This window comes from Denticeps clupeoides, chromosome 7 (assembly GCF_900700375.1).
Source record: "Denticeps clupeoides chromosome 7, fDenClu1.1, whole genome shotgun sequence".
Classification (NCBI taxonomy): Eukaryota; Metazoa; Chordata; class Actinopteri; order Clupeiformes; family Denticipitidae; genus Denticeps; species Denticeps clupeoides.
In genome coordinates, this window is record NC_041713.1 from 3586056 (window position 1) to 3611782 (window position 25727).

Here is a 25727-nt window from a genome sequence, read left to right on the forward strand (position 1 = left end):
TTATAAAAGACATTTGACTATATTGTATATCTTTGTTGTTTTATACTGTTGTGCTTGAGAGACGCCATCGACCGGAAACAAATTCCTTTTATGTATTTGCTCACATAAACACGATTCCGATTCTGAAAATAGACATTAAATAGACGAAACTGATTAAAAAAAAAAAAGAAAACGCTTAGCGTGGCTTAAGCACTATGAATGTGGTGTCCTAAATTGATAACATTTCTTTTTTTTATAATAGAACAATAAAAATTAAAAACTTAAAAAGGCTTACTTTTGTTGTTAAGAGGTTTGGTTGCATATCTCTTTTTATAAAAGAAAAACACTGCAAATTTATTCCTGTTACCCAAAGAAAATTCTCCTAACGTGTAATGCTGTTTTAATGAACAGGTAGACAACTTTATTCAGAATAAAAGTAAAAGTCTTTTGGGGTTTCTCCTGATTCATCCTGTAAGACGACTGGACTAGAAACCTTTTATAGTGACCACATTATCCACCATTGCCATGCTGATCCTCTCTGTGCTCTCTTGTCCCCTGCAGCTAAGAAAGAGAAAGAGGCGGCGCCTCCTCCTGGTGAGAACACAGAATCCCATTAGTAGAACGATAAACCCCTGATTTCACCTGAAGGAAATGTTGGACTTGTATCTGGGAGAAAATATGAAACGATCTGTAATCTGGTTCCTCTCTTTCTTTGTTCCCCACAGAGTCGGAGGGTGAGTTTGTGATCCTCTGTCTGTCCAGATGTCCCGATGTGCTTCCTCCGCGCTGACCTGAGCCGTGCGTTTTATTCTCGTTCAGAAAGCCCAGACGAGGACGATGGTAGCGCCACACACTGACCCTCGCGGTGTGGGCCCTGACCGTAAAATGTTGTCATCACGCACGACTCCCATGACCCACAATGCCATTCTCTCAAATCTGACTCCACTACCATCCACACTCACCCCCACCTGCTGTCATTTCCTCCTCAGCCCTTACCGTTTCCGGAATACGGATTGTTCATGAGCATCATCCCCGTCGTTTAAAACTATTTCCAGGCTGCGTGTGCTGCTGCTGTCATTCTGTCCCGTCCCAGAACACATGAAACCCGACTGCACCGCTTATCTCTGCATCTGTAGGCATGACTAAGTTGGCCATGGCGTTCGACATCCCTACAGCTGGACTACGAGCCTGGAGGAGCCGCAATAAATTCGTATTTCATCCATATCAGCTGCTGTAATGCAGCAGGCCTGACGATGGCAGGACGCGGCCGTATGAGCCGCCGCGTTATTATTGACGGGAGGGGCCTCGATAATGTTCTTCCTGGCTGTACGCTGTGTGTGTGGGTGTGTGTTTATGCTGTATTATTGTCACTGTCTGTAATATAGAGGCTCGTCCTCATTACCGTAACACTCTGTCATGACCACTTCCTCTCCGCTCATTTTAATGGACGCAGCGCTGACTGGGACAGGGACGCCTCAATGCTACCAGGCGGGAGGGGAACTCGCACCCTGGCCTTTCTTTTTGTGTTAATTGTGTCAATCATGTCTCTAATTAAGCACAAAGATGCAGGTACCTGGGATCTTTTTCATGTGGAGAAATGCATCATGTTGCCTAAAGTTTAAATCTGAAGCCCTCCGAAGAACTGCCGGGGCAAAAATCCCAACGTGTGATGGCCTGTGCTTAATTAGTAACAAATGAGTCTGATTGTGTGTGTGTCTCTGTGTGTGTGCAAGAGAGAAAATGTGTGTCCTAAGTCATCAAAATTTAGCCATTCACCATTAGGAGTATGTAGGTTAAATCCTGCATATATGTAAATACATAACTGTGCACATGTAGATGTATATGCATGTAAATTTGGACCGCAGCAGGACAACCCAAGGGTGGAATCTCTTCTCGCGGCATCTCATATTCATTCTTTCCTGTTTTAAATGTCAACAAATGTTTTATTTACTCTGCCTGCCCCGAACCTGGGAACAAACCATATTCAAATGAACTTTGACATTTGAATATATTTATTATGTATCTAAGACAACCGTAATATATATACATTATTTTAGCCCTGTCAATCTATTTGTTTGACTTACAATTATATTTACACCAATTAAATATTAAGTAGTTACAGGGACCCGTGACTTTGCAATGTTTTACCCACCCTACAACTACCACCCTACCACCTTTACGAAATGTGTATCTAAGACAACCGTAATATATATACATTATTTTAGCCCTGTCAATCTATTTGTTTGACTTACAATTATATTTACACCAATTAAATATTAAGTAGTTACAGGGACCCGTGACTTTGCAATGTTTTACCCACCCTACAACTACCACCCTACCACCTTTACGAAATGTGTCCTCTGCATTGAACCATCATCCTTAGCGAGCAGTGGGCAGCAGTGATAGGCGCCCGGGGAGCAGTGTGTGGTGACGATGCCTTCATCAAGAGGACCTCAGTGGCACCTCTGTGGTTCGGGACTTGAACCTGCAACCTCCATTGCAGTTTTTGAGATAGAGGTGTAATTATAATTAGCTAATAATACTACTATAATACTCACAGTGATCCCTATGATTAATTAGAAATATTAAGAAAAGTTCATGTGATTGTGTGAGGTGAGAGAATGCAGTCTTATACTGTACATGCACACATATACATACAGAGAGAATGCATACGTGTGCATGTGTGTGTTTGCGCACACCAATACATGGTGCATTGACATATGTGACACATTATGCATAATTCTGTTGAACTATGACACATTATGCATAATCATTACCTGTTGTTTCTGTTAACAGTAGTCGCCAGTCCTGCTACTGATGGTAAGCGCTATTCTCGCTCACTCATGTGTGTGTCCACTGTGTTGTATGCATCTGTATCTCTCAACTGCTGCATACATGTGTGCACCACCATATGTGCTTACAGTCATTTCACCATACGCCAGACATAGAGTCCCCTCTATCACCAAACTCGCTTCCCTGTCCCCCAACACTAATCTACGTGTCCGTCTATTGTTTCTCTCCATGCAGCCAGTGAGGGCGGAGATGGTAAGGGATGGCAATGCTGCACTGGTTGTGCTGGTTTTAATGGTGGTTTACAGTGTGTCTTTACTGGTGACCGTCAGTCACTGCCCCTGCTGGACAATTCACGTCCGTCACAGGGGCTCTGACTGGCACACGACCAACGCAAATGAGCAACTTGTCATGTATGGGACTGCTCAAAATGCACCAGGGTTCCTTGGGTGACATTATATGCATATAGAGTTGATTATTTTGTAGTCATGCCTTACATATTTTACTGTCACTAAACGAAATGCATTTCATCAAATGAATTATTAACAGCTCTTTGACATGCAATATGGGAATTACATTTTTTTAAATAATGTATACAGAATGCTGACCAACACCATTTCATCTAATTCTGAAACACATATAACATCGTCTTCATCTCTCTGTATGCAAACTATTCATATTCATTTCAGTTTTATATGTTTTATGTGGGTTTAATGACATTTAGTGTTTTCAGAACTATAATGGCTTAGATTATGTGTAGAAATAGGCACATATTCCATTATATATAGATGTACACATGTTGCATGTTTCACTTTGAATGGAATCTGTTGGAATTTTTCTTCCAAATACCCTCAGTCTGCCTCCAAAACATGGTAACTGGTACCATGGTCTATAGCGTGAGGTCTGCAGATCCCCCAGCCGAGATCAAATCTAACTCTCTGTCATTAACCCAGCCCATAAAACAAGCAGTGCAGGAGTTTTATGGAGGTTCAATGCATGTCCCTGACCCCACCCTCTCAACCTAGCTGGGCAAATGGCTGTGCATTTTAAACTTTTACACATGCAGAAGGATGTTCTGTATACTTGATTTCATGAAATGTCTTCAATCAATTGCCCCATATGATAATATTATAATCTAATAATCCAAAATGGCACAATTTTGCACACACTGAATTAGAAGACATCAGCTATGAATACATAAAGTGTTGAATTGCTCTCTTCTCTTTCTCTTTGATACAGAGTTGCCTGAAGATGGTAAGACACTCTGACACATTAGCATGTATTTGAATGAGCATATGGAATGTTAGGAAATTCCTTTTACTTTTTTACTGTACAGTAAGGAACTATATGGGGGCTGTGCAGAGACCCCAATGCCTCAGTGGTCAGTAAACGATTTCACAATCTCGACCCCGGGGGAAAGGGGTAATGGAGTGAGAAGTAAGTGGACAAAGCCAGAGGCTTTATTCCCATCCCTGTTGAATCCGCGGGTCAGAAGGAGAACCGGCTAAAGAGATAAACCCTCATTAATATCCAGACTGTGAACCGTAAAGTTTTAGCTGCTGGTGCACATTGTGCAATTCAGCCTGGTTGGTCTCGGATGCTGGAATTTATGTAAATGTGCGTTGCACAGGAAAGCTGTTGAGCTTTTTATCCTGGGCACCTCCGGAGGCCTCATTTATAAGATCAGCATGCAGGCTGCTGATTAAAATGTCCATGATGAATGGTGCTGGGTACCAGCTCTATGGCAGGGTGTTGAAATCGCTGTCCTCCAGGGTAGATCAGACCACTGGTGTCACTCGGTTGTGAGGACGATTGGGCTAATGACTGGTAGTTTGATTAACTACCTTGTGGAGTAGGACTACCGAACCTGGAGCCCAGCTGCATCTCAGGAGGGCATCAGAGCAGTAGAGCCTCCTCTAGACTATAAGAGCAGCAGTAGAGAAGCAGTAGAGCAGCTCATTTTACTTCACTTGAAATGAGCCTTCATATTACATTCAGTAATATGCGACTTACAATCAGTAGTTACAGGGACAGTCCCCCCCTGGAGCAACTTAGAACATCTTGCTCAGGGACACAATGGTAGTAAGTGGGATTTGAACCTGGGCGTGTTGGTTCATAGACGAGTGTGTTACCCACTAAGCTCTTGAGACAAACATTTCTTAAACACGAATTTGAATTATGGTCATACTTTCCACCCCAAATTATGAAGGCTTTGAATGTACGATAGGGCTTTATTGAGAAGGTGACTACAGAAGGACGTACCGTGAAAACTGGCCAGGTGATTGGCAGGTCGTGACCTTTGTGTTCTTTCCCTCTCAGAGCATGTTCCCGGAGAGGAGCGTCAGATGTCGGAGATCACAGGTCTGTTTGTGGAAAAGCCTGAAAGCACCGTGGCAACTAAAGGTGAGGCTCCATCCTCGCACCCCCATTTAGATTATGGCTTCAATCTGCTGTTGCCATGACAACTCAACGTGACATACTGAACAGAAAAGACAGAGTTGTTCGGAAAACTCTCTGCTCTCTGTACTGTTGTTTTTTTTTCTCAATGTCGTCCACACGAGAATGATCTTCTCAAAAACAGGTCTTCGGTTTCAAAAAAACTCCACATCCACATGGGAGCGTTATCTGAAATGTCCTCATCCACAGTTACGCACTTACACTGTAACTCCCCGCTCTCCTTACATTTACATTTACATTTACAGCATTTACCAGACGCCCTTATCCAGAGCGACTTACAATCAGTAGTTACAGGGGACAGTCCCCCTGGAGCAACTTAGGGTTAAGTGTCTTGCTCAGGGACACAATGGTAGTAAGTGGGATTCGAACCCGGGTTTTCTGGTTCATAGGCGAGTGTGTTACCCACTAGGCTACTACCACCCTCTTTGCTTGGCGTCCATGAGGTTCTGCAGCCACTTCAGCACAACCACAAACGTCTTATCCGCCATCGTTGTATGTAAGACGCATTTGGGGTTATATGTCATGCTGGAGGTTGGGCTAATTCTCAGCCGCTTAGTCGTCCACACGGACACACAGTCGTCCACATGGATAAACGGAAAAAAGAGAAATTCACTATTTAGAAAACAACTGCTCTCGGTCCCCTGAAACGCCGTCTCCGTGTGGACGCAAGGCCAGATCGAATAGAAATGTTCCCGTTTTCCCGCTCTCATGTAAAGATCCTTTGCAGATTCCTCGCTTTTCCTTCCCCAAGTTGAGACTATTGCACAATTGTGTTGACGTCAGGGAAGAACGTGACGTTTGTGGCCCGAGTCGACTCCTCCAACCTGCTGCGCAAACCCGCCATGAAGTGGCTGAAAGGCAAATGGCTGGACCTGAGCAGCAAGGCAGGCAAGCACCTGCAGTTCAAAGAGACCTACGACCGCAACACCAAGGTGCGTCTCGGCCGCTTCCTGCCGTATTGGAACCTCCTGCTGCGGTTTGAACACTTCTTTTGCATTTGCAGATCTACACGTACGAAATGAGCATTATTAAGGTGGTGGAGGCTGACGCCGGCGGCTACCGATGCGAGGTGACGTCCAAAGACAAGTGTGACAGCTGCACGTTTGAAGTCACGGTTGAAGGTATGTCCGCGGGACTGGCATGGCGCCACCCGGCCAGCACGCCGCACCGGTTCATCCCTGCCGTCCTCCTCTCTTCCTTTCATTTCAGCCGCACAGGAGGAGCAGCAGACCAACATACTGGAGGCGTTCAAACGATCGTAAGTGTCGCGCCGTGCCCGCGCACATTCCCACGTGTCCTGTTCACGTTCCGTTATCAGTACGTGTGTACTTATATATGTTCTCTGTTCTGTGGACATGCGTGCGTGTGCGTGTGTTTGTGCGAGTGTGTATAATGTCCTAGTTCTCTCCTCCTCTGTTCAGGAAGCCGAAGGAAACTGGGTAAGACAAGATGGCCGCGGTGGCGTCCACACACCGCTGTTTCATACAGCTGGAGTGTGTGTGTGTGTGTGTGGGGCTGTAGGGGGATGTGCGTAGCCCCCGGGAAATAACATCAGATGGACAGAATGGGAATTAGTTCAGTGAATAGGTGAAGAAGGGTTACAGTGTGCATGACCCGCTGACCTCCCATTCTTTATGATGAAGAGCCAATCAGATTCTCACATCAGCTTTTCCACTCAGATACACACATGCACACACCACACATATTCTTTAAAAGTTGGGACGTTCTTTATGTGAATAAAATAAACACTAAAAGACTTTGAAATGACACGAGTCAATATTTTATTCACAATAGAATACAAATGTTTTAATATTGAACAGTTTATAACTGAGAAATTTTACAGTTTCAGGCACAAAACAAGATCATTTCAAATTTTTGGGGACCTGTAGCAGGCAGCGAATCTGAAATGAGCTCATTTAGTAGATAAAGATGGACAAATTATCTTAGCTATTTTTTGCTGTGAATAAAATATTGAAAGTATTTTAGTTTTCATTTTGTTCTAATTTAAGGAATGTAGGGTTGTAGCTGTAATTTTATTTATCCTCTATTTATCCTCCTAACTTTTCAGTTTTGTCCTCTGGAAAGCACATGAATATAAGGTAAATAATCGAGTTCTCATTCTGATAAATGAGAACCTTGAATTTTGCAAGAATTATAATTTGAGCCCCTTTCAAACATGGCTGTTATTTAGTGTCCTTTGTGGTGTACAGCAGGACTCGTAATTTCCGCGCACAATACAAATCACGGCAAATTCATAACATTACTTCACCACTGTGAGGGACAGATGATAATGGAATAAAAGCATTTAGAAGAAAACATTTCTTTCGGCAGCAATTTTATCTTTTTTGGGTCTGGGTATTATTAGAAGTGCATCTCAAAAATTTTAATATGGTGAAAAATGCTTTCATAATTTAAATCACAAAAAGTTGACCTGCAATCCTGACTAAATAAATGAAATTGGACATTTATTTTGTTATAGGGATTCTGATATTCTGATTATTACAAGCTGTTAGCAAACAAATATTTCATTTGCTAATTACTTTAGCAGCTATGACGGTTTGTCTTTTTGAATTCAATTACAAAAACAAATGACTGTATTCAAATTTTTTGAGAGGCTGAATAGAACATTCATGTCAGATTCAATTAAGATATAAAGATAAGATAATCTCACACACACACAGATCTAATTTTACTCATTCACTACACATTACACTAAAGCTCTGTCTTCATCATCATCACCATCGTCATCCCCCTTGTGGAAGTGTCTTTTCAGCAAAGCTCACCTAAAGCAGTGGGATGAGGGCTTCAGTCCGAGCCCCTTGCGTACCTGAGAAAAGATTCGTGTTTCCGTTGTCATGACCAAATGGCAAATCAAACAGGAACTCAGGTTGTCTGACTTGCTGGCGTGTGTTCCATGGAACGTGTGTGGTTTGCTCGGCCGTGAGGTCCGCGGCCATGATGAAACTCGGGGAGAACCGGGTCCGTGACCCCGGCCGGGAGCTTTCGCAGAAACGGGCCGTGGGATTCCAGGAAGCCTGCAGAATGTGCTCTACTGTGGCGTGATTGAGATGTACCCTCCGACGTGTACATTTAAATGCTGTATTTGTTGCTCGCGTGTGTCTGTGACTCTGCATGTTTGCACGCACGAGTGTTTGCACCGAGATAATCCTGAGTGGGTGTGTGTGTGTGTGTGTGTGTGTGGGGGGGGGGGGGGGGGGGGGGGGGGGGGGGGGGGGGGGGGGGAATGAGAAACAGCATGGTGTCGTGAGAACATGCTCCACATGAGAACAGGAAACACCAGTCTGGTCTGCACCGAGAAGACCGAAGTGCTCGCCTGTGTTGCCATATAAATTGGTAACGCTCGGCCTTGATTTAGACTCCCTGGCGCCTCGTTACGCCCGGCCCGGAGATGTCGTGTTATACAGCCTTGGTTAAATGGAGTGGAAACGGGACACGTGAGACCCCGCGTTTAACGGATGACCGGAGCTTACCTCCCTCTGTCTCTCTCTCTCTCTCTCTCTCTCCGGCTCTTTCTGTCTTTCAGAGGCGACGCAGACGAAGATGCGGGCGAACTGGACTTCAGCGTGCTCCTTAAGAAAAGGTCAGGGAGAAACGCTGGAAGCGCTGTGTGTCACATGACCTAGGGCACGGTTCAGGCAAGGTTTACATTTCCACGCTCTGCACACACTCGTGGGTTTTCTCCGAGTCATTTACATTTACAGCATTTATCAGACGCCCTTATCCAGAGCGACTTACAACCCCTGGAGACACTCAGGGTTAAGTGTCTTGCTCAGGGACACAATGGTAGTAAGTGGGATTTGAACCTGGGTCCTTACCCACCTCACCAAATCACAATTCCCAACTTTTCTATAGCTATGGATCCTTCTTCCCATAAAACTAATTCTAATTCCTAATTCAAAACCCAACGTGCTTTACAAAGCCGTCGATCAATTGACTCTCAACATCTCCTGATATGAAAGGCCAACGGCAATATCATGGAGAACATGTATTCTTAGCTGAGTGAATTCAAGCTAAGGCCCTGTCTCAAAAACGTGAATGTTTCTCTCCGATCTGGCCGTGCATCCAGACGAAGGTGCTGCAGAGTTCTCCGCCGAACAGCAAAGAGTCTTTTTTTTTTTAGCTCAATTAGCTCAACTTCCCCCCAAACGGGTCCTACATATAACAATGGAGGACCACACAGCTCGGTCGTGGTTGTGCTGCAGCAGCTACAAGAATTCCCCTGTACGGGGGACTTTTCTGAAGAAGGAGAACGCAAGTTTAACAGAAACCGAGAACCTGATTTAGAGAAGAGCGTTCTCATGTGAACCGGGCCTAAGATTCTATGAATTAACGATGCTGCATCTTAGCACGTCCACGTCCTCAGAATACAGGACAGGAGGCAAATTTACCTCCTCTTGCCTTCCACCTTTCCCCCTCAGAGAGGTCAAGCAGGAGGAGCCCAAGGAGGAAGTGGACGTGTGGGCGATCCTGTCGGCGGCGAAGCCGTGCGACTACGAGAAGATCGCTTTCGAGTACGGCATCACGGACCTCAGGGGCATGCTGAAGAGGCTGAAGAAGATGAGGAAGGTGGAGATCAAGAAGAGCGAAGGTGAGGTCAGTTCGCGGTTCAGCTGTCACAGCAGCAGCCTGAACATCCTGCTGTGCCGCAGCCTTCCTGAGGAAACTGGAAGACTTGTACTCCGTGGACAAGGGCAAGAGGATTGTGATGAGCGTGGAGGTGGCCGACCCGGACACTCAGGTCAAGTGGCTGAAGAACGGGACGGAAATCAAGCCCTCGGCTAAGTATGGCTCCACGTGTGTGTGCGAGTGTGTTCGCTCGCCATGGCGCCCACTAAGGACCTGCATGGTGGCTGTCTTTCACGTGGCAGGTACGTGTTCGAGAGCGTGGGGAACGTGCGCAAACTCACCATCAACAAGTGCACCCTGGCAGACGACGCCGCCTACGAGTGCGTGGTGGGCGAGGAGAAGTGCTTCACCGAGATCTTCGTCAGGGGTAAATACGTTCCTAAATGCACGACTTTTTATTGTCAGAGAAGCATCCTGAATGCGTTATTGCATTACGTTTGACGGCATGATGCTCAATCTACAATCTACAGAGCCGCCGATCACCATCACCAAGCTGCTGGACGACGTTCACGTGGTGGTCGGAGAGAGGGTGGAGTTCGAGGTGGAGGTCTCGGAAGAGGGAGCCAATGTTATATGGTGAGAAAAAAAAAAACAGTTTAAACTGCCAATCAACACCCAACAGGCCCAGAAAAACTTCCCCGTTTCTGTCTCTCCCTCTCTCTGTCGCACCTCCTTTCCTGTCCTCCCTCTCTCCCTGCCCCCCTCCATCCATCTCTCGCGTCAGCCTCTCCTCACAACTCCATTTTTCTTCTTCATCTTCAGGACGAAGGATGGTGAGGAGCTGACCCGTGAGAGTGGAGGGTACCGCTTTAAGAAGGATGGCAAGAAGCACATGCTGATCATCAACGAGGCCACGAAGGACGACATTGGGATGTTTGCCGTTTTTACCAACGGTGGACACTCCCAGGCTGAGCTGGAAGTGGAAGGTACCTCATCATCATCATCATCATCATCAATGCTGGCTATTATGATGGCCCAAGTAAAATATTACTACATGAGGCTATTACATCTCAATTCTCTTTGCTCTGACAATAATAAATATAATACATTCTGACCAATAAAAGGGGGGTGGGGGCCAAATCAGGGAGGCTTAGTGCAGGGATAGTATGAAGGTGTATGCAAACAACTGCAGTAAGGAGATAATCAGTTTTAATGATTAGTGATCATTATGGCATACTTAAGACATGAGATGTTTACAAGTGAATCTGGGCAAACGGTGATGGAACGTTAGCATATTGTTGGTATAATACTAGAGCTAATGGCTATGTGTTCCAGTTCATTGTAGACCCACCCATACGCGCCATCTGTTCTGTTACAGACGATTCTACTGTATTGACCTTTTTCGTATTCGCAGTTTTAAGCAGTTGCAGTGTATTCCTGTTCGTGGAGGAGCGTAGTCGGGCCTTTCATCTCTGTTCTTCTCCTCTATGCTACCCAGATAAGGAGCTGGAGGTGCTGCAGAGCATCGCGGATCTGACGGTGAAGGCGACGGAGCAGGCCATGTTCAAATGTGAGGTGTCTGATGAGAAAGTGACTGGGACGTGGTTCAAAGACGGCGTGGAGGTCAAAGCCGACAACCGCATCAAGATGACTCACGTGGGAAGGTAATGAGCATGCTTTCTTCCTGCCAGACATCTACTGACGTGGGCAATTCAAGTGTCGTTTCCAAGGAAACCGTTGCAATTAGAATATGGTTTGTGTATTGGTGAAATGTCGAGCTTATTGGTCGCCCTGGTCACGATGCCGTCCTGTCACCCAGGATTCATAAGCTCACGATCGATGACGTGAAGCCGGGGGATGCTGGAGATTACACCTTTGTGCCAGATGGATATGCCCTGTCTCTGTCGGCCAAACTCAACTTTCTCGGTAGGAGATGTTTTAGCACTTTTCATGCAAATTGTGTGCATTGCTACGTCCATGAAGCCACCTTTACCTCTCTTCCACAGAAATCAAGATCGATTATGTCCCCCGCCAGGGTAGGTACAATCAGAACTTTACCACATATTGATGCCAAAATGGTTATAATATAATAAAATCACTTGTGTACATGTACTCACCCACCCACATTAGACCCACCCAAAATACACCTGGACACCACTGGAAGCATGGTCAACAAGAACACCATCATCGTCGTCGCTGGCAACAAGCTTCGTCTTGACGTGGAAATCACAGGAGACCCAGCCCCCACTGTCTGCTGGAAGAAAGGGGACACTGTAAGAACAACCCCGCCCAATTCAAAGCTCTCCCTGTGTTAGGAGTATAAAAAACAACAATATCAACACGTTGTACTGATATTAATTGGTAACGATGAAATACAGTATCTCATGACACGGGAATTATGATTAAAACATGAGTAACGTGTAATTCTGTTCCCAGTACAACCATTCAGCATTTTTAGCATCCATCCATCTACTGCATCATCTGTGAAATGGAATAATTCTTTATTTTCCAAAAACATCACAAGCATATATTGAACATGTTCACATTTGCTGGAGATCTTTCCTCCCTCCCTCGTGACTTGTGCATGTTGAGCAGGAGATCACCAATGCGGAGGGCAGGGTAAGAGTGGACAACAGGAAGACCCTGAGCAGCTTCGTCATCGAGGGCGCAGAGAGGAGCGATGAGGGGAAGTACTTCATCACCGTCACCAACCCTGCCGGGGAAGACAAGGCTGAGATCTTTGTTAAAATCGTGGGTCAGTGAGAAGAGCCCCTTTTTCCCAAACATGGATCTATGACACAACATTTATCATTTCTTCTAGAAAAATGTTACTTTATAAATGTCTTTCGCTTCTCCTCCTAGATGTACCTGATCCTCCTGAGAATGTAAAGTGCACTGGGGTGGGAGAGGACACTGCAACGATTATCTGGGAACCACCAAAATTTGATGGCGGTGCACCAGTTAAAGGTAAATCCCATTAACCTATGACACTCTATGCAGCTTTATTGGCCTCTGTGCCTATGAGGTTATTATGTCCCTGAGCAAGACACTTAACCCCGAGTATCTCCAGGGGGACTGTCCCTGTCTCTACTGATTGTAAGTGACTCTGGATAAGGGCGTCTGATAAATGCTGAAAATGTTTTAATAGATCAACTAATGCATGCAAATTATTGAAATTTATTGGCAACCCTATTCACAAGGCAATCCCAGTCTAGGATGTTCTTGTCTGTGGTGGTCTTATGGTAGAATACACTCTGAAAGGACTGAATAGAAGCGGCTGCTAAATGAGTTTACATGATGTTCTTGTTAGGGCAAAAAGTGCCCTTTGTGTGACCTCTTTGCCCTCTTTGAGGGGCAGTGGTGGGCTAGTGGGTAAAGAAGTGATTCCTTTTCTCGTTCCTTGTTCAAATCCCACACCACCAAGGTGGCACTGAGGTTCCACTGAGCAAAGAACTATCCCCACACACTGCTCCCCAGAAAGTGATGCTTAAAAGATGAGGACACTTTTCGTTGTGTCACCCTGTGCTGTGCTGCAGTGTTTCACAAAGACAATCACTTTCATTTGCAGGTTACCTGATGGAAAGGAAGAAGAAAGGCTCTTCCAGGTGGACCAAGCTGAACTTTGATGTCTATGAATCGACCACCTATGAGGCAAAAAAGATGATCGAGGGCGTGCTCTATGAGATGAGAGTGTTCGCGGTCAACGGCATCGGCATCTCCCAGCCCAGCGCCAACTCCAAACCCTTCATGCCTATCGGTGGGTCTCCCGCTCTTCCTCGTTCCTCACCTCACCCTCCCTGCCGGTCCACGTGCGGCTTCTCAGGCCCACTCCCTTCAACTGAAAACATTCATTACAGTTCATTTAAAAGACATTAGTGCCTATTCACTCGTGTCGTGAGAATTTGGCGACTCCTGTCTCACTCCTCTCGCGTTACTCTTCCAAAGCCCCCACTAGTGAGCCCACCCATCTGACAGTGGAAGACGTCACCGACAGCACGTGTGAGCTGAAGTGGCGCCCACCGGAGAGAATCGGGGCCGGAGGCATTGACGGATACATCATCGAGTACTGCAAGGAGGGCGGTAAGACTTGAGCTGCATTATCACAGTGCAATGGGTTCCTATCAAGTGCGGAGGACAGTCAGAAACAAGTCTCAAACACTAGTACTTACAACTGTATTTGTAATTTCATACATTTGCAATTACAGACCTACTAATTAATACTAATTAGTCAATATTTAACATGTCGTGGTGTAAAAAAAGTGTTTGCCCCCCTCTCTGATTTCTTACATTGCATTGAGCCTTTTACAGCGCTGTGGAGGAATTTTGTCCCATCATCTTCGCAGAATTGTTCATTCTAACTTTTAAGCATGAGCCACCTTTTAGAGGTCATGCCACAGCATCTCAATAGGATTCAGGTCAGGGTTTTAACTAGGCCACTCCAAAGTCATTCTGTTTTTCTTCAGCCAATCAGTGGTGGACTTGTTAGTGTGTTTTGGATCTTTGTCCAGCTGCAGAACCAAAGTTTGTTTCAGCTTGAGGTCACCAACAGATGACTGGACCTTCTCCTTCAGGTTGTTTTTGGTAGACAGCGGAATTCGTCATGAACCCTAAAACTACTGCAACTGAGGCAAGTGAGGCCTGAAGATCTTTTGATGTTGTTGTGGTGTCTTTTGGTTGACCGGCCACTCCTGGGAGGGTTCACCAGTGTTCCATGTTTTGCCATTTGTGGAAAAAGGACCTCACTGTGGCTTGCTTGAGTCCCAAAACTTTAGAAATGGCTTTATAACCATTTCCAGACTGGATTGTTCCTGAATTTCTTTGGATCTCAGTATGATGTCCAGGATCATTGTTGATGATATGAAACATTTAAATGTGACCAACATGGAAAAAAGCTAGAAATCAGAGTGGGGCAAACATTTTTTACACCAATATATATAATGTATATTAACATGAAACCATTCCGATCCACTTTATAACAGCATAGTATGCAACCTTTCCAAATGGCCCACCTTGACAGAGAGAAATGTGATGTACACCTCATGTAGGAACCGAATGGGTGCAGGCCAATGAGGCACCAGTAGAAAAGAACACCTACAAAGTCAGAGGTCTGCCTGTCGGAGAGAAGATGCTCTTCAGGGTGATGGCTATAAACATCGCCGGCCGAAGCCCACCTACAACCCTGCAGCAAGCAGTCACCATCAGAGAGATCATGGGTGAGGACAGCACAGCTCGCTTGATTTGTGTTCTGATTCGTACTCTAGACCCTGTTGACTGAACATCCTTTTCTCCTTTTCTCTTAGAACGTCCTAAGATCCGCCTACCTCGGCAGCTGAGAACCAAATACATCAAGAAGGTTGGCGAGAAGGTCAACCTTGTCATCCCCTTCCAGGTCAGAGATCAAGATGCTCAACACACATAATCTGTGTTCCGCTGTCCAAACGCGTGGTGCCTGATTACGAGAATCTTTGCTTTTGTTGCCAAGTTGGGTCTATCACCAAGGGGATACCATCTGGTATTCAGTGAAGAACTCAATTTTCCTTAATCAGGGCAAGCCTCGGCCTGTGGTGACCTGGACGAAAGACGGCGAGCCCCTCGACCCCAAGGCGGTGAACTTTCGCACCAGTGATGTTGACACCATCCTGTTCATCCGCTCTGCAGAGCGGGCACATTCTGGGAAGTATGTGCTGTCTGTGCAGATCGAGAACATGGAGGACAAAGTCACAGTGGAGATCCAGATTGTGGGTCAGTACTGTGCTATGGGAGGTCACAGTCCATTCCAGTGCAGCATTTCCTTAACAATAAGTGAAAGTGAAGTGATTGTCATTGTGATACACAGCACAGCACACGGTGACACAGCGAAATGTGTCCTCTGCATTTTACCATCACCCTTGGCGAGCAGTGGGCAGCCATGACAGGCACCCGGGGAGCAGTGTATGGGGACGGTACCTTGCTCAAGGTTACCTCGGTGTCTGGCAACGTTCTCATTATGGACCCGTTTTCTTACCCGCAGGGCCACCGCTGCCCCAGAAAGGCAGTTCATATCTTCAAGGGAACGTTTGTACCAAATCTGAAGCAAGTCTGTCATGTTCACAAAGGCGGGAAACACGAATGGGAAAAAAAAAAAAAAACACAGGTCGCCGGATGTCATTTATTTCAGTAAAAACCAAAGCAGATGGTCAGTGCTTCTGTCTCACATCAAAGAGAGTTAAGTGCCAAGTCTGTCCCAGTGGAAGCTGTATCTTCACCACTGTGTTTAGAAATGGAGAATGATGAGATGGAGCTTGTTCTGGTTCATGGTTCCCACCTGGAACATGCTCAGAATCGCAGCCATCACCATTCTGTACCGCTTACACCTGCTCACGTGTGAACCCCCTCAGGTGTTTCCCTCCTGCTGTGATGTTTGAAGCATTCGTGATGAGGTCTTTGAGGTGGAAGCAACGTTTACGATGATGATTGGTCAGGTCGGCACTTATTGGGCAGGTTCCTGCTGAGATTAGCTTGTGTGCGGAATGAAATTAGCCCAGGGATTAGGGCACCCTTGCCTGGCTCTCCTGCTGAGAGGTGAGGTAATGAGGGAGCCGAGCCATTCACATGAGTCTGGCACACAGCGACTCTCCCAGCATGCACTGCAGCATGCTTACAGCCAGTCCAGGATTAATGCCAAATGTTTGCAGCCTTCCAGACTATCTATCGTTCATCTTTATGTCTCTTTGTTTCTCTCATTGCTGTTTTTTTCCCTTAGCACTGAAATATCAGCGGAATCATAAATAGCTTGTGTCCCAAAATCTATTGTGAATTAGATATCCACCAAAAAAATAGAAAAATTAGTTCAGTAGATTTTGACGCATAATTTGTATTGTTAGAAAATATTGTGGTATAAATGACATCTTACATTATATTACAATTTCAGTAATATAATATATTCTGAAGCAAAAAAATACGGCATATCACAAATGTTAAGTGACAGGGCTATGCAAGTAGAATAAATAAAAGCATAAATTCGACACAGGGCTGCACATACAATATTCTTAACAGTTGTGGCTTTTCCTTTATAATGCTTAAAACTGGCATTTTTACTTGTAAAATGCAAAAATAAATTTTTTCTTTCTTTCCCTTATTGCTCTGATGCTCAATATCCACGGTGATGCACAGAGAAGCCTGGACCTCCCCTGTCTGTGATGGTGACTGATGTGTGGGGCTTCAATGCTGCCCTGGAGTGGAAGCCGCCCAAAGACAATGGCAACTGCGAGATCTCCGGCTACACAATCCAGAAGGCCGATAAAAAGACCAAGGTCCTCAATCATACAATAGAAAATGTTTTTTATAAAAAGTATTTATATTAACACCTTAAGCAGAACAAAACCAAAAAGTTGTATTGAATAGTCCTTTAAGAATCAGTTGGAGTATTCCACATATTTTTTGCACCATCCCAGGCCATGAGGAAACAAAATGAACAACTATGTAATTTCATAAATACAACTTCCAAAAACATGAATGGTAAAACAAAGTCATATTTAAAAAATGTATGACATAGAAACATGGTCCATAGCAAACTCCTAAAAAATAAACTGTACAGGCATTTGTACAAAGATAGGAATAAACTGTCCAAGTGTTCATAGGTTAGCATGGTAGATATACGTTTACATTTACGGCATTTACCAGACGCCCTTATCCAGAGCGACTTACAATCAGTAGTTATAGGGACAGTCCCCACCCTGGAGCAACTCAGGGTTAAGTGTCTTGCTCAGGGACACAATGGTAGTAAGTGGGGTTTGATCCTGGGTCTTCTGGTTCATAGGCGAGTGTGTTACCGACTAGGCTACTACCACTACTATGTAGGCTGCTATATTTGTTCCCTATTTATTTGTTCCCTATTTATTTTATTTGCTAAAAACGCCAGAGATGCTTAATGTGCACAAACTACTAACAATCTCGGATATCTGAAGGATTTTAGTAATTATAGGGCGTGATTGTGAGTTGGAACCCATATAAGCACTGGTGTGTGGTAGTAAATACCCTGTTAGAATTAAATTAGAATTAATTCACCTGCCAAAGACCATTTAAAGGCCGAGGGCAGACATATACGCCGTTGAAGCATTCAGCAGACAGGAGAGACGGAGCAGGCGAAGGGGCAGAAGATGAAGAGTTCTTCTCCTGTGCTCTGCTCTGCAGGAGTGGTTCACAGTGTATGAGCACAACCGCAGGCCCAGCTGCACGGTGTCTGACCTGGTTATGGGGAACGACTACAGCTTCCGCGTGTTTAGTGAAAACATCTGCGGCCTGAGCGAGGAGGCTGGGCTCAGCAAGAACACGGCCGCCATCGCCAAAACAGGTACTGTGTCACATCGTTCATTTACCGAAAATAGGACCGAAAGAGGAGCAGGGCATTATTTACATATGCTATACTTTTTTAATGATTCCACTATAAAGGCAAATAATATTTTATATAATGTTTTGTATAATAAGATTTTAGAATTTGTCCGGGTTTTTGAGCTGAATAAACATTCATCACGGCGTGGCCGTCCTACCCGCCTGTTCACTTCCATTCGCACTAGTGGATCGGTTGCCCAGCCACACTATTGGAATTTTTGCTAGCATCCACCCTGCTCAAGTGATGCATTTTGATTAGCTCAAGAAAGACGTGAAAGTGGATGCTGAGGTGGTGAAATGGAGGCTAGTTTCTGGAGATTATATTTCGGTTGCACCTGAGGTGTGGAAGATTTTTTACCTTGAATAAATAAAATTTATACATGACTCATTCTTGACACAAGGCAAACATGCTGTGTGTGTCCACAATCGAATAATGTGGCGAGAGGAAGAAATCCTCTGCTCTCATTCTGGCCTTTTTTTTTTTTTTTTTTTGTATAAACTGGTAGGCGGAGTCAACAGTACAACACACCCACTTTAACTGACTAATGAGAACGTGTTTAGCCCCCATGTAACCCACATCTCATTATGCAACATTGAACTATTTACATCTAACCCGCTCATTTCCTTTCCCTCTTATTCATGTGCTCATAGCACACAACGCATGCGGCAGCACCGCACAGCCCCATCTGGTGTTGCTTCCATATAACAGTCCATTTGGCTAAGCAACTTATTTGCACCTACTTATTAATATTTATTATGTGATAAAATAGGGTATTTGTTGATAATCATGATAATGTATCCCAAATATAATTACAACACAATATCAAGTATCATTCATTACCACTCAACTTTGTTTAGGGCTATCTGTGAAGCCATTTTTAATAAATTCAACATTCCATACTGTCATTCTGAACCAATGAAAACCTGTCGGTGCCAATAAAAATATGAATAGCAGATTTTACTGTATGAATATGGAGTACGATATGGAAAGAATGTCCATAATATTACATAGTATCGATTATCAGCTCAATGGGTCCTTTGTGTATCCTTGATGGATCCTTGATGGATCTGTGTGCCGAGTGGTTCTCAGAGGGTCAATGACTTATTTCCATCTCCAGGATATTACTGCACCGCGTTACACAACAGACTGTATCTGTACAGCACAAATGTTCCACATGCATTTTCTATAGTGTCCGCACTCAATGGGTCCGCCGTTCCCGAGAGAGGTGCAGCCCACCACTTAATTACGGAATCAATTTCATAAAGCCTTTAACGCAGCTGCCAGATGCTGGCAGTCCTCCGCATAATGTCCATAATTTAATGTGCGCAGGAGCTTTCTTTCTTTACTCTTTTTTTTTTTTCCTTGTATCCGCTGTATTTAAGTTCAAATTCAAGGCTGTCCTCTCGCCAAATGAAATAGAGTTGGAACGGTCGGTAAGCAAAACCTCTTTGCGTAATAGCTTTTGCTTACCGATCGTTCCAACTCTGTTTCATGCGGCTTTGCGCTTCCCCAGACATACTTCTTCAGGCTTTTCTGAATATCATGAATGGATGTTAGTGTTATCTCATTTTCAGGCCTGCGTTATAACCCAGTGCACTATAAGGAGATGGAAATGAACCGCTCTCCGAAGTTCACCACGCCCCTGGTGGACAGGTGTGTGATTGCAGGCTACAGCGCCGCCATTAGCTGTGCTGTGCGGGGCTTCCCCAAGGTATGTGCAATGTCCATATCAATCCATATGATGATTCTACATACTCTGCACACGTACTGGTGTGTCGGTCCTACTGCCCCCCGACTCTCTCTCGCTCTCTCCAAAAGCCCAAGATCATCTGGATGAAGAATAAGATCATCATCAGCGAGGACCCCAAGTTCCTCATGCAGAACAACCAGGGCGTCCTGACTCTGAACATCCGTAAGCCCAGCCTGTTTGACGGGGGGATGTACTCCTGCAAGGCCATCAATGACCTTGGCGAGGATGTGGTGGAGTGCAAGCTGGAGGTCCGAGGTACGGGACAACATTTCCCACAATGCCGCAGTGTCAGCCGTACAGCAAATTAAGATAAATTCAGAAGACACAACTAAGGCTACACTTGCCATAAGGCTAAACATACCATATGTAGTTAATAAATACAACTCAGCAATCCACATAAAATTATTATGGCAGCATTTTTAACTCTCCTTTCTTCAGTTGTAACAGAAAAAGAAGAAACGAAGTGAACCAGGATGCGGGAGGACGAAGGAACAACTTGAATTCGAATGAAGCTCAACAGGAGCCTAAACAATAAATATGATTGGATGTGGTGATGTCGTGGCCTTTCTCCATCTCGAAGCTCAGATCTTCCCATGCTGTAAACTAGCGCCCTCTAGGGTCAGGCCGGTGACCCCCGGTGACCCTAAGCGTAAAGGGGGCCCCGTCTGTGTCATCTCCTCCCGTTTCCTGAGCATTATAACCACCGTTCCAGATTATAACACACACACACACACACACACACACATAGAGGGATCGGTGGGCACGCTGAATCAGGGTCTCATTAGCATAAGACACTGGAGACTAATTAACGCACCCATCAACACTGCCCTAATTAGGCGCTCCCACGTCATTACTGAGCAAACGAATTACGGCTAATTTACACACCCGCAAAACAAACACGCGCTTCTCCGCCAGGAGAGTCTGCGGCGACTCCCCGGCTTATAGCCTACTTGCACCGGGACAACGGTGAACACCAGCAGAAGCCCGACCAGCAGAGGCCCCACAACCCCACACAACACTCCCCGGGTCACTGGATGATTAATAATTCAGAGTTGGTGGCGCTGCAGTGACCAACCGCGGCCACCAGAGGGAGGCAGGGAGCTGCAGCGCCCGCTCCTCCTTCGGCAAACATCAATTAAAGCTGTTAACTGTCAGCAATGCACGCTGGGAATTTGGGCCATAGGCATATGCACGTTTTTTTTTTTTTAAATGCAAAACCAGCAGAAATCCCGCGACTTCTTCATACTGTATTCACGGCAAAAATGATGTGATGCGAAGGGACGTTTATTATGCAGATGATTAGGTCAGAGCCATGCACTTTAAATATTTCAAGGGCCTGACATAATCTATTTAAACCACTATCTTTGCCATGGCCAAAAGGAATTTTTAATTTTTAATATTGTTATTTATTATTTACTTCCTAGTATATTAAAAAAAGTCCCCACCTGGATTAAATGAGCAAATAGGAAGAAACAAGCATTAGCGGATTGGGACTTAACAGCCGTGTGGCCATATGAAAGTGATGCTAATCCATTTATGTTTGGAGGCACAAGAGCATTGTTTGGGCTCGGGAGCATTGGTCATGAGTCCCGATTTACCCTGTTCCAGAGTGGGAGTGAAGTGGCGCACCCATCATGAGTAGTGTCTACTGTACAAACCTATTACGATCTGGGATTCAGACTACATGAATACAACAACATCCATCAGTAGGTCAGAAGCTCTTCTGGGTCGAATCCCGAACTTAACCCCAGCAAGAATCCGCAAAAATTAGTGCAACTTTGGACTGAGAATATGTGCTAAAATCAAACAATGCTGCGCTCTGACCAAAAAAATGTCTATTTACACAAATCTTCTATATAAGAGGGTGACACGTTTTCACACAGCGCGCAAGCGCTTCACGGCCAAGGCGATAAATGGTGGTCGGCGGGGTTGGCCTCAGCCGCGGTCGGAGTGATCGCACCTGAAATGGCTCGCGTTCAGGAACGGCCTGGCGAGGGGAAGGGGCGTGAAAAGAGCCACGCCCACCGCATGCAAGCGCGTCCCTTGGGCCTGACACCTACAGATCGCTCGCCTGCGTTGGTCGTGCACTTCCTCAGACAGGGGGAGGGAGAGAGATGGGGCAAGCTCAGGAGAGACAGACAGAGACAAAACTCCTGCGACAGTGGGATGGAGAGAACTGTAATTATGCAAGTAATTATAGATGAATTCAGAAAGCCAGAGAGGGAAGGAGAGAGAAATGGAAGGGAGCCTGAGTCGTGTAATTACAGTATAAGGACCAAATGAGACACGGAGACGGAGAAAACACAGAGCTCTCATGCCCAAACTGCTCCAGCAGTTCCGCGACAGAAAATCAGAGCACAGACATCCCTCAAATCCAGCCGGTCTCCATTTAACACCAATTTAACACACACCGTCCGTCGCACACACACGTCCTATAAACAAACCTGCACTTTCATTTGCACACTCATGTCCACACACACACACACACACACACACACAAAATGCAGTATTGAGCTCAGTGATACATCATCTTCATGCCAGCAGCAGTGCTAGAGGGTTGCTTTCAGGACATTCGAACGCATCCATTTTTTATAACTTATTAAAAGAAAGTATACCCCTAATGAAGGTTCCACAGCTCCCGGTTTAACCGGGGTCAGTCAGGCTGCACTTCCCCATCACCCTTACCCCTTAACCCATGACCTTGGTGAGCAGCGGGCAGCCATGAAAGGCGCCCGGGAAGAAGCGTGTGGGGACGGAACCTTGATCAAGGAGACCTTGGTGGCATCTTGGTGGCTCGGGATTTGAACCTGCAAGTCAGCTTCTTTAATCGCTGTAAAAAAACATATATCTAAAATTAATGTATTTTAATGTGTTTTTATTTCTGACATAGATATTGCCCGATCTGGTATGATGTCATTATGACCATATCTGATCTGCTTTTTTATGGTTCCATGTTTCTGATGGGGTTAGACTGCACTGTAGAATACTTTATAATAATAAATATAATTTAATTAATTATGTATTTTACAAATAATGTTAATAACGATTCTTCTATGTAATTCTGAACAATAACAGATATTGCATGTCATCTTGCCTGGTAGGATAAATAAGTAACATTTACATTTACAGCATTTATCAGACGTCCTTATCCAGAGCGACAGTCCCCCCCAGGATACACTCAGGGTTAAGTGTCTTGCTCAGGGACACAATGGTAGTAAGTGGGGTTTGAACCTGGGCCTTCTGGTTCATAGGTGACTGTGTTACCTGCTACCGCCTGCTAACACTGCTCTGAAATCACCTCTGGCAGTTTTTTTGGGGTTTTATTGCGTTTTTTTACATTTGTTAAATAGGAATGTGCACATTGGCAGGGGACTGTGGATGTCTTGTCCCTCTGAAGGATTTCCGGCTCTGTGTAAAAATGCGCATTGTGTCCACATCTATTAACACACGTGTGCACGCGATGTTTGCTGCGATCCTGAAGAGGTGACAGTGTGACTTTTTCTGCCTGCTCATTAATTAAAGTCCGGGAGCTGCGCTGAGTTGTGCAACGAGACAAACGTGTCTGTCAGATGGGAAGGCCAGAGCGTGGTCTCACACACACACACACACACACACACACACACACGGAGACTCACACATGTTCACACACACACACGGGGACTCACACATGTTCACACACACACACACACACACACACACGGTGGCTCACACACACACACGGGGACTCACACATGTTCACACACACACACACACACACACACACACACACACACACACACACACACGGTGACTCACACATGTTCACACACACACACACACACACACACACACACACACACACACACACACACGGGGACTCACACATGTTCACACACACACACACACACACCCGGGGACTCACACATGTTCACACACACACACACACACACACACACACATGGGGACTCACACATGTTCACACACACACACACACACACACACACAGGGACTCACTCATGTTCACACACGGCACTTATGAGTTGCATGCTTGAGTATGTGTTCAGTGGGCAGCAATCAACTGGCAAACATGCTTCAACAAACATTCATGGGCGCAGGCTGGTCACCGCTCCCCCGACACACCACAACGTCGTAGAGGACGTCTTTCAGGGCGCCTTCGCTCGCACGCGTGTAGAAGAAAGAACCTGTAGGCCCCGACACGCCACGTGTTTCACCAGAAAACAACTGTATCTCACTTTAAACCTTGGTGACGTACAAGGCTAAGATGGTTTCTAAACAAGCGTCCTTGTCCAGGCGCCGATGACGAAGCTGGCGTGATCCTGTTTTTCAACCCTTCATTACCGACAGCGAGGTCTCTAGTTGGCTGTTGAGTCCACACGCTTGTAACATTTACATTTACATTTATATTTACAGCATTTACCAGACGCCCTTATCCAGAGCGACTTACAATCAGTAGTTACAGGGACAGTCCCCCCCTGGAGACACTCAGGGTTAAGTGTCTTGCTCAGGGACACGATGGTAGTAAGTGGGGTTTGAACCTGGGTCTTCTGGATCGTAGGCGAGTGTGTTACCCACTAGGCTACTACCACCCTACCAACCATGTAACGTCTACGTGTATCTGTGAAACGTCCCACGTGAAACACATCGTTGCGTGAGGCGGCAGTTCAGCAATGTCCTCACTGCTCCTCAACACCTGCATTGATGTGTTATTTCCTGCAGGCTGGAATGCAACACGCCCTCCAAACGCAGCGTGTTCCAGTGAGAGTGAAACGGTGCCTGGACAGAAGGGGTGACGGCTTGATTCCATCTTTGCCTGTCCTTGACTGCCGTCCTTCTCGCGCCTGGACATTTTTTGGACGAAATCAGGCCACGGAACACAAAACGACAGTGAAGAGGAACATCTTCCTGGTGCGTGAGAGCCTTGCGGCCACAGCGCAGGTCTTGGCTGAGCCCGGCCAGAACGGAAATTGCCGATTGGACCATTAGGCTAATCGTCGGTGACGTGTCCGCGTTAGGTGCACGGGCTCATCTGCTGCCGCAGACTGCGGGGGAAATGCCTCGCGGCCTTTTAATTAAAAGAATTATGCTAATTGCGGCGTAGTGGACGCGGGGGGGGGGGTCGCTTTTGTTTTAAGACAAAGAGGGAGGAGGGTGGAGAAAAACAAAGGGGGGTGGAAAATGGATGGAATGAAGAAAGCGTAAACGCGGGATTACAGCGAGGAGGGGAGTGTTCCTCCCTTCCCGCCGGCTCCCAGGGGGCGGAATTTTTCATGAATTTTTGAGGATATCTGTTCATTTTTTAAACGCCCTGTTTAACGAGCGGATATTAGAAACTCGCGTGACCGGCGATGGTTCAAGCCCGATTGAAACGAGTGAAAGCGTCTCAGCGGCGGGTGCCTTGGGGGACTTGGTCTGAAGTGGGCCGGAAGAAATTGTCCGTATTTTTATCCCGCAACTCTCTCTCTGCTCATGACACGGGCAAAGGGAAACTTTTGATTTGCCGGAGCAAATAAACCTGAATGCCAACACAGGGCTGTGGCGAGCGAGGGCGGCCGAGAGGCACTCAGATACCCAGGCGGCGTGTGAGAACCCTTTCATGGTGCACGCAGATGTGTCCTCCGCCCACAGCCCCCCGTGCTGTGCAACAGGACCTCAGCGGCGGCTGGAAGTCCGCCCCTCATCAAGGCCCCCGGGCGGCCCTGCCCCCGGACCAACTGCCGGTTGCCATCGTCCAGGCAACGGTGCACCCCTCAGAACCGGACCAGATGGGCCTGATCCAGCATGCACCTCAGTTAT

At 45.9% G+C, this 25727-nt stretch overlaps 1 protein-coding gene across 6 annotated transcripts in view; it reads left to right on the forward strand.

Annotated features, from left to right (window-relative positions):
- mybpc2a (myosin binding protein Ca) overlaps positions 1 to 20488 on the forward strand; it is a 28501-nt gene extending 8013 nt beyond the window's left edge. The window contains exons 2-33 of one of the 6 annotated variants that reach the window (XM_028985391.1): positions 541 to 573; positions 705 to 713; positions 2776 to 2799; positions 3007 to 3024; positions 4009 to 4023; positions 5089 to 5172; positions 6010 to 6158; positions 6230 to 6347; positions 6436 to 6484; positions 6648 to 6665; positions 8771 to 8827; positions 9666 to 9835; positions 9897 to 10029; positions 10116 to 10240; positions 10344 to 10449; positions 10636 to 10799; positions 11312 to 11477; positions 11633 to 11739; positions 11820 to 11849; positions 11944 to 12086; positions 12409 to 12568; positions 12676 to 12780; positions 13382 to 13570; positions 13759 to 13893; positions 14859 to 15026; positions 15114 to 15202; positions 15360 to 15555; positions 16966 to 17105; positions 17986 to 18145; positions 19759 to 19895; positions 20003 to 20189; positions 20373 to 20488. In XM_028985391.1, coding sequence (XP_028841224.1) covers positions 541 to 573; positions 705 to 713; positions 2776 to 2799; positions 3007 to 3024; positions 4009 to 4023; positions 5089 to 5172; positions 6010 to 6158; positions 6230 to 6347; positions 6436 to 6484; positions 6648 to 6665; positions 8771 to 8827; positions 9666 to 9835; positions 9897 to 10029; positions 10116 to 10240; positions 10344 to 10449; positions 10636 to 10799; positions 11312 to 11477; positions 11633 to 11739; positions 11820 to 11849; positions 11944 to 12086; positions 12409 to 12568; positions 12676 to 12780; positions 13382 to 13570; positions 13759 to 13893; positions 14859 to 15026; positions 15114 to 15202; positions 15360 to 15555; positions 16966 to 17105; positions 17986 to 18145; positions 19759 to 19895; positions 20003 to 20189; positions 20373 to 20401 — 3413 coding nt within the window. In that variant the 3' untranslated portion in view covers positions 20402 to 20488. The remainder of the gene's footprint in view (positions 1 to 540; positions 574 to 704; positions 714 to 2775; positions 2800 to 3006; positions 3025 to 4008; positions 4024 to 5088; positions 5173 to 6009; positions 6159 to 6229; positions 6348 to 6435; positions 6485 to 6647; positions 6666 to 8770; positions 8828 to 9665; positions 9836 to 9896; positions 10030 to 10115; positions 10241 to 10343; positions 10450 to 10635; positions 10800 to 11311; positions 11478 to 11632; positions 11740 to 11819; positions 11850 to 11943; positions 12087 to 12408; positions 12569 to 12675; positions 12781 to 13381; positions 13571 to 13758; positions 13894 to 14858; positions 15027 to 15113; positions 15203 to 15359; positions 15556 to 16965; positions 17106 to 17985; positions 18146 to 19758; positions 19896 to 20002; positions 20190 to 20372) is intronic. The other 5 variants (XM_028985392.1, XM_028985393.1, XM_028985394.1 and 2 more) reach the window with 5 other exon arrangements.
- Positions 20489 to 25727: the final 5239 nt, after the last annotated feature.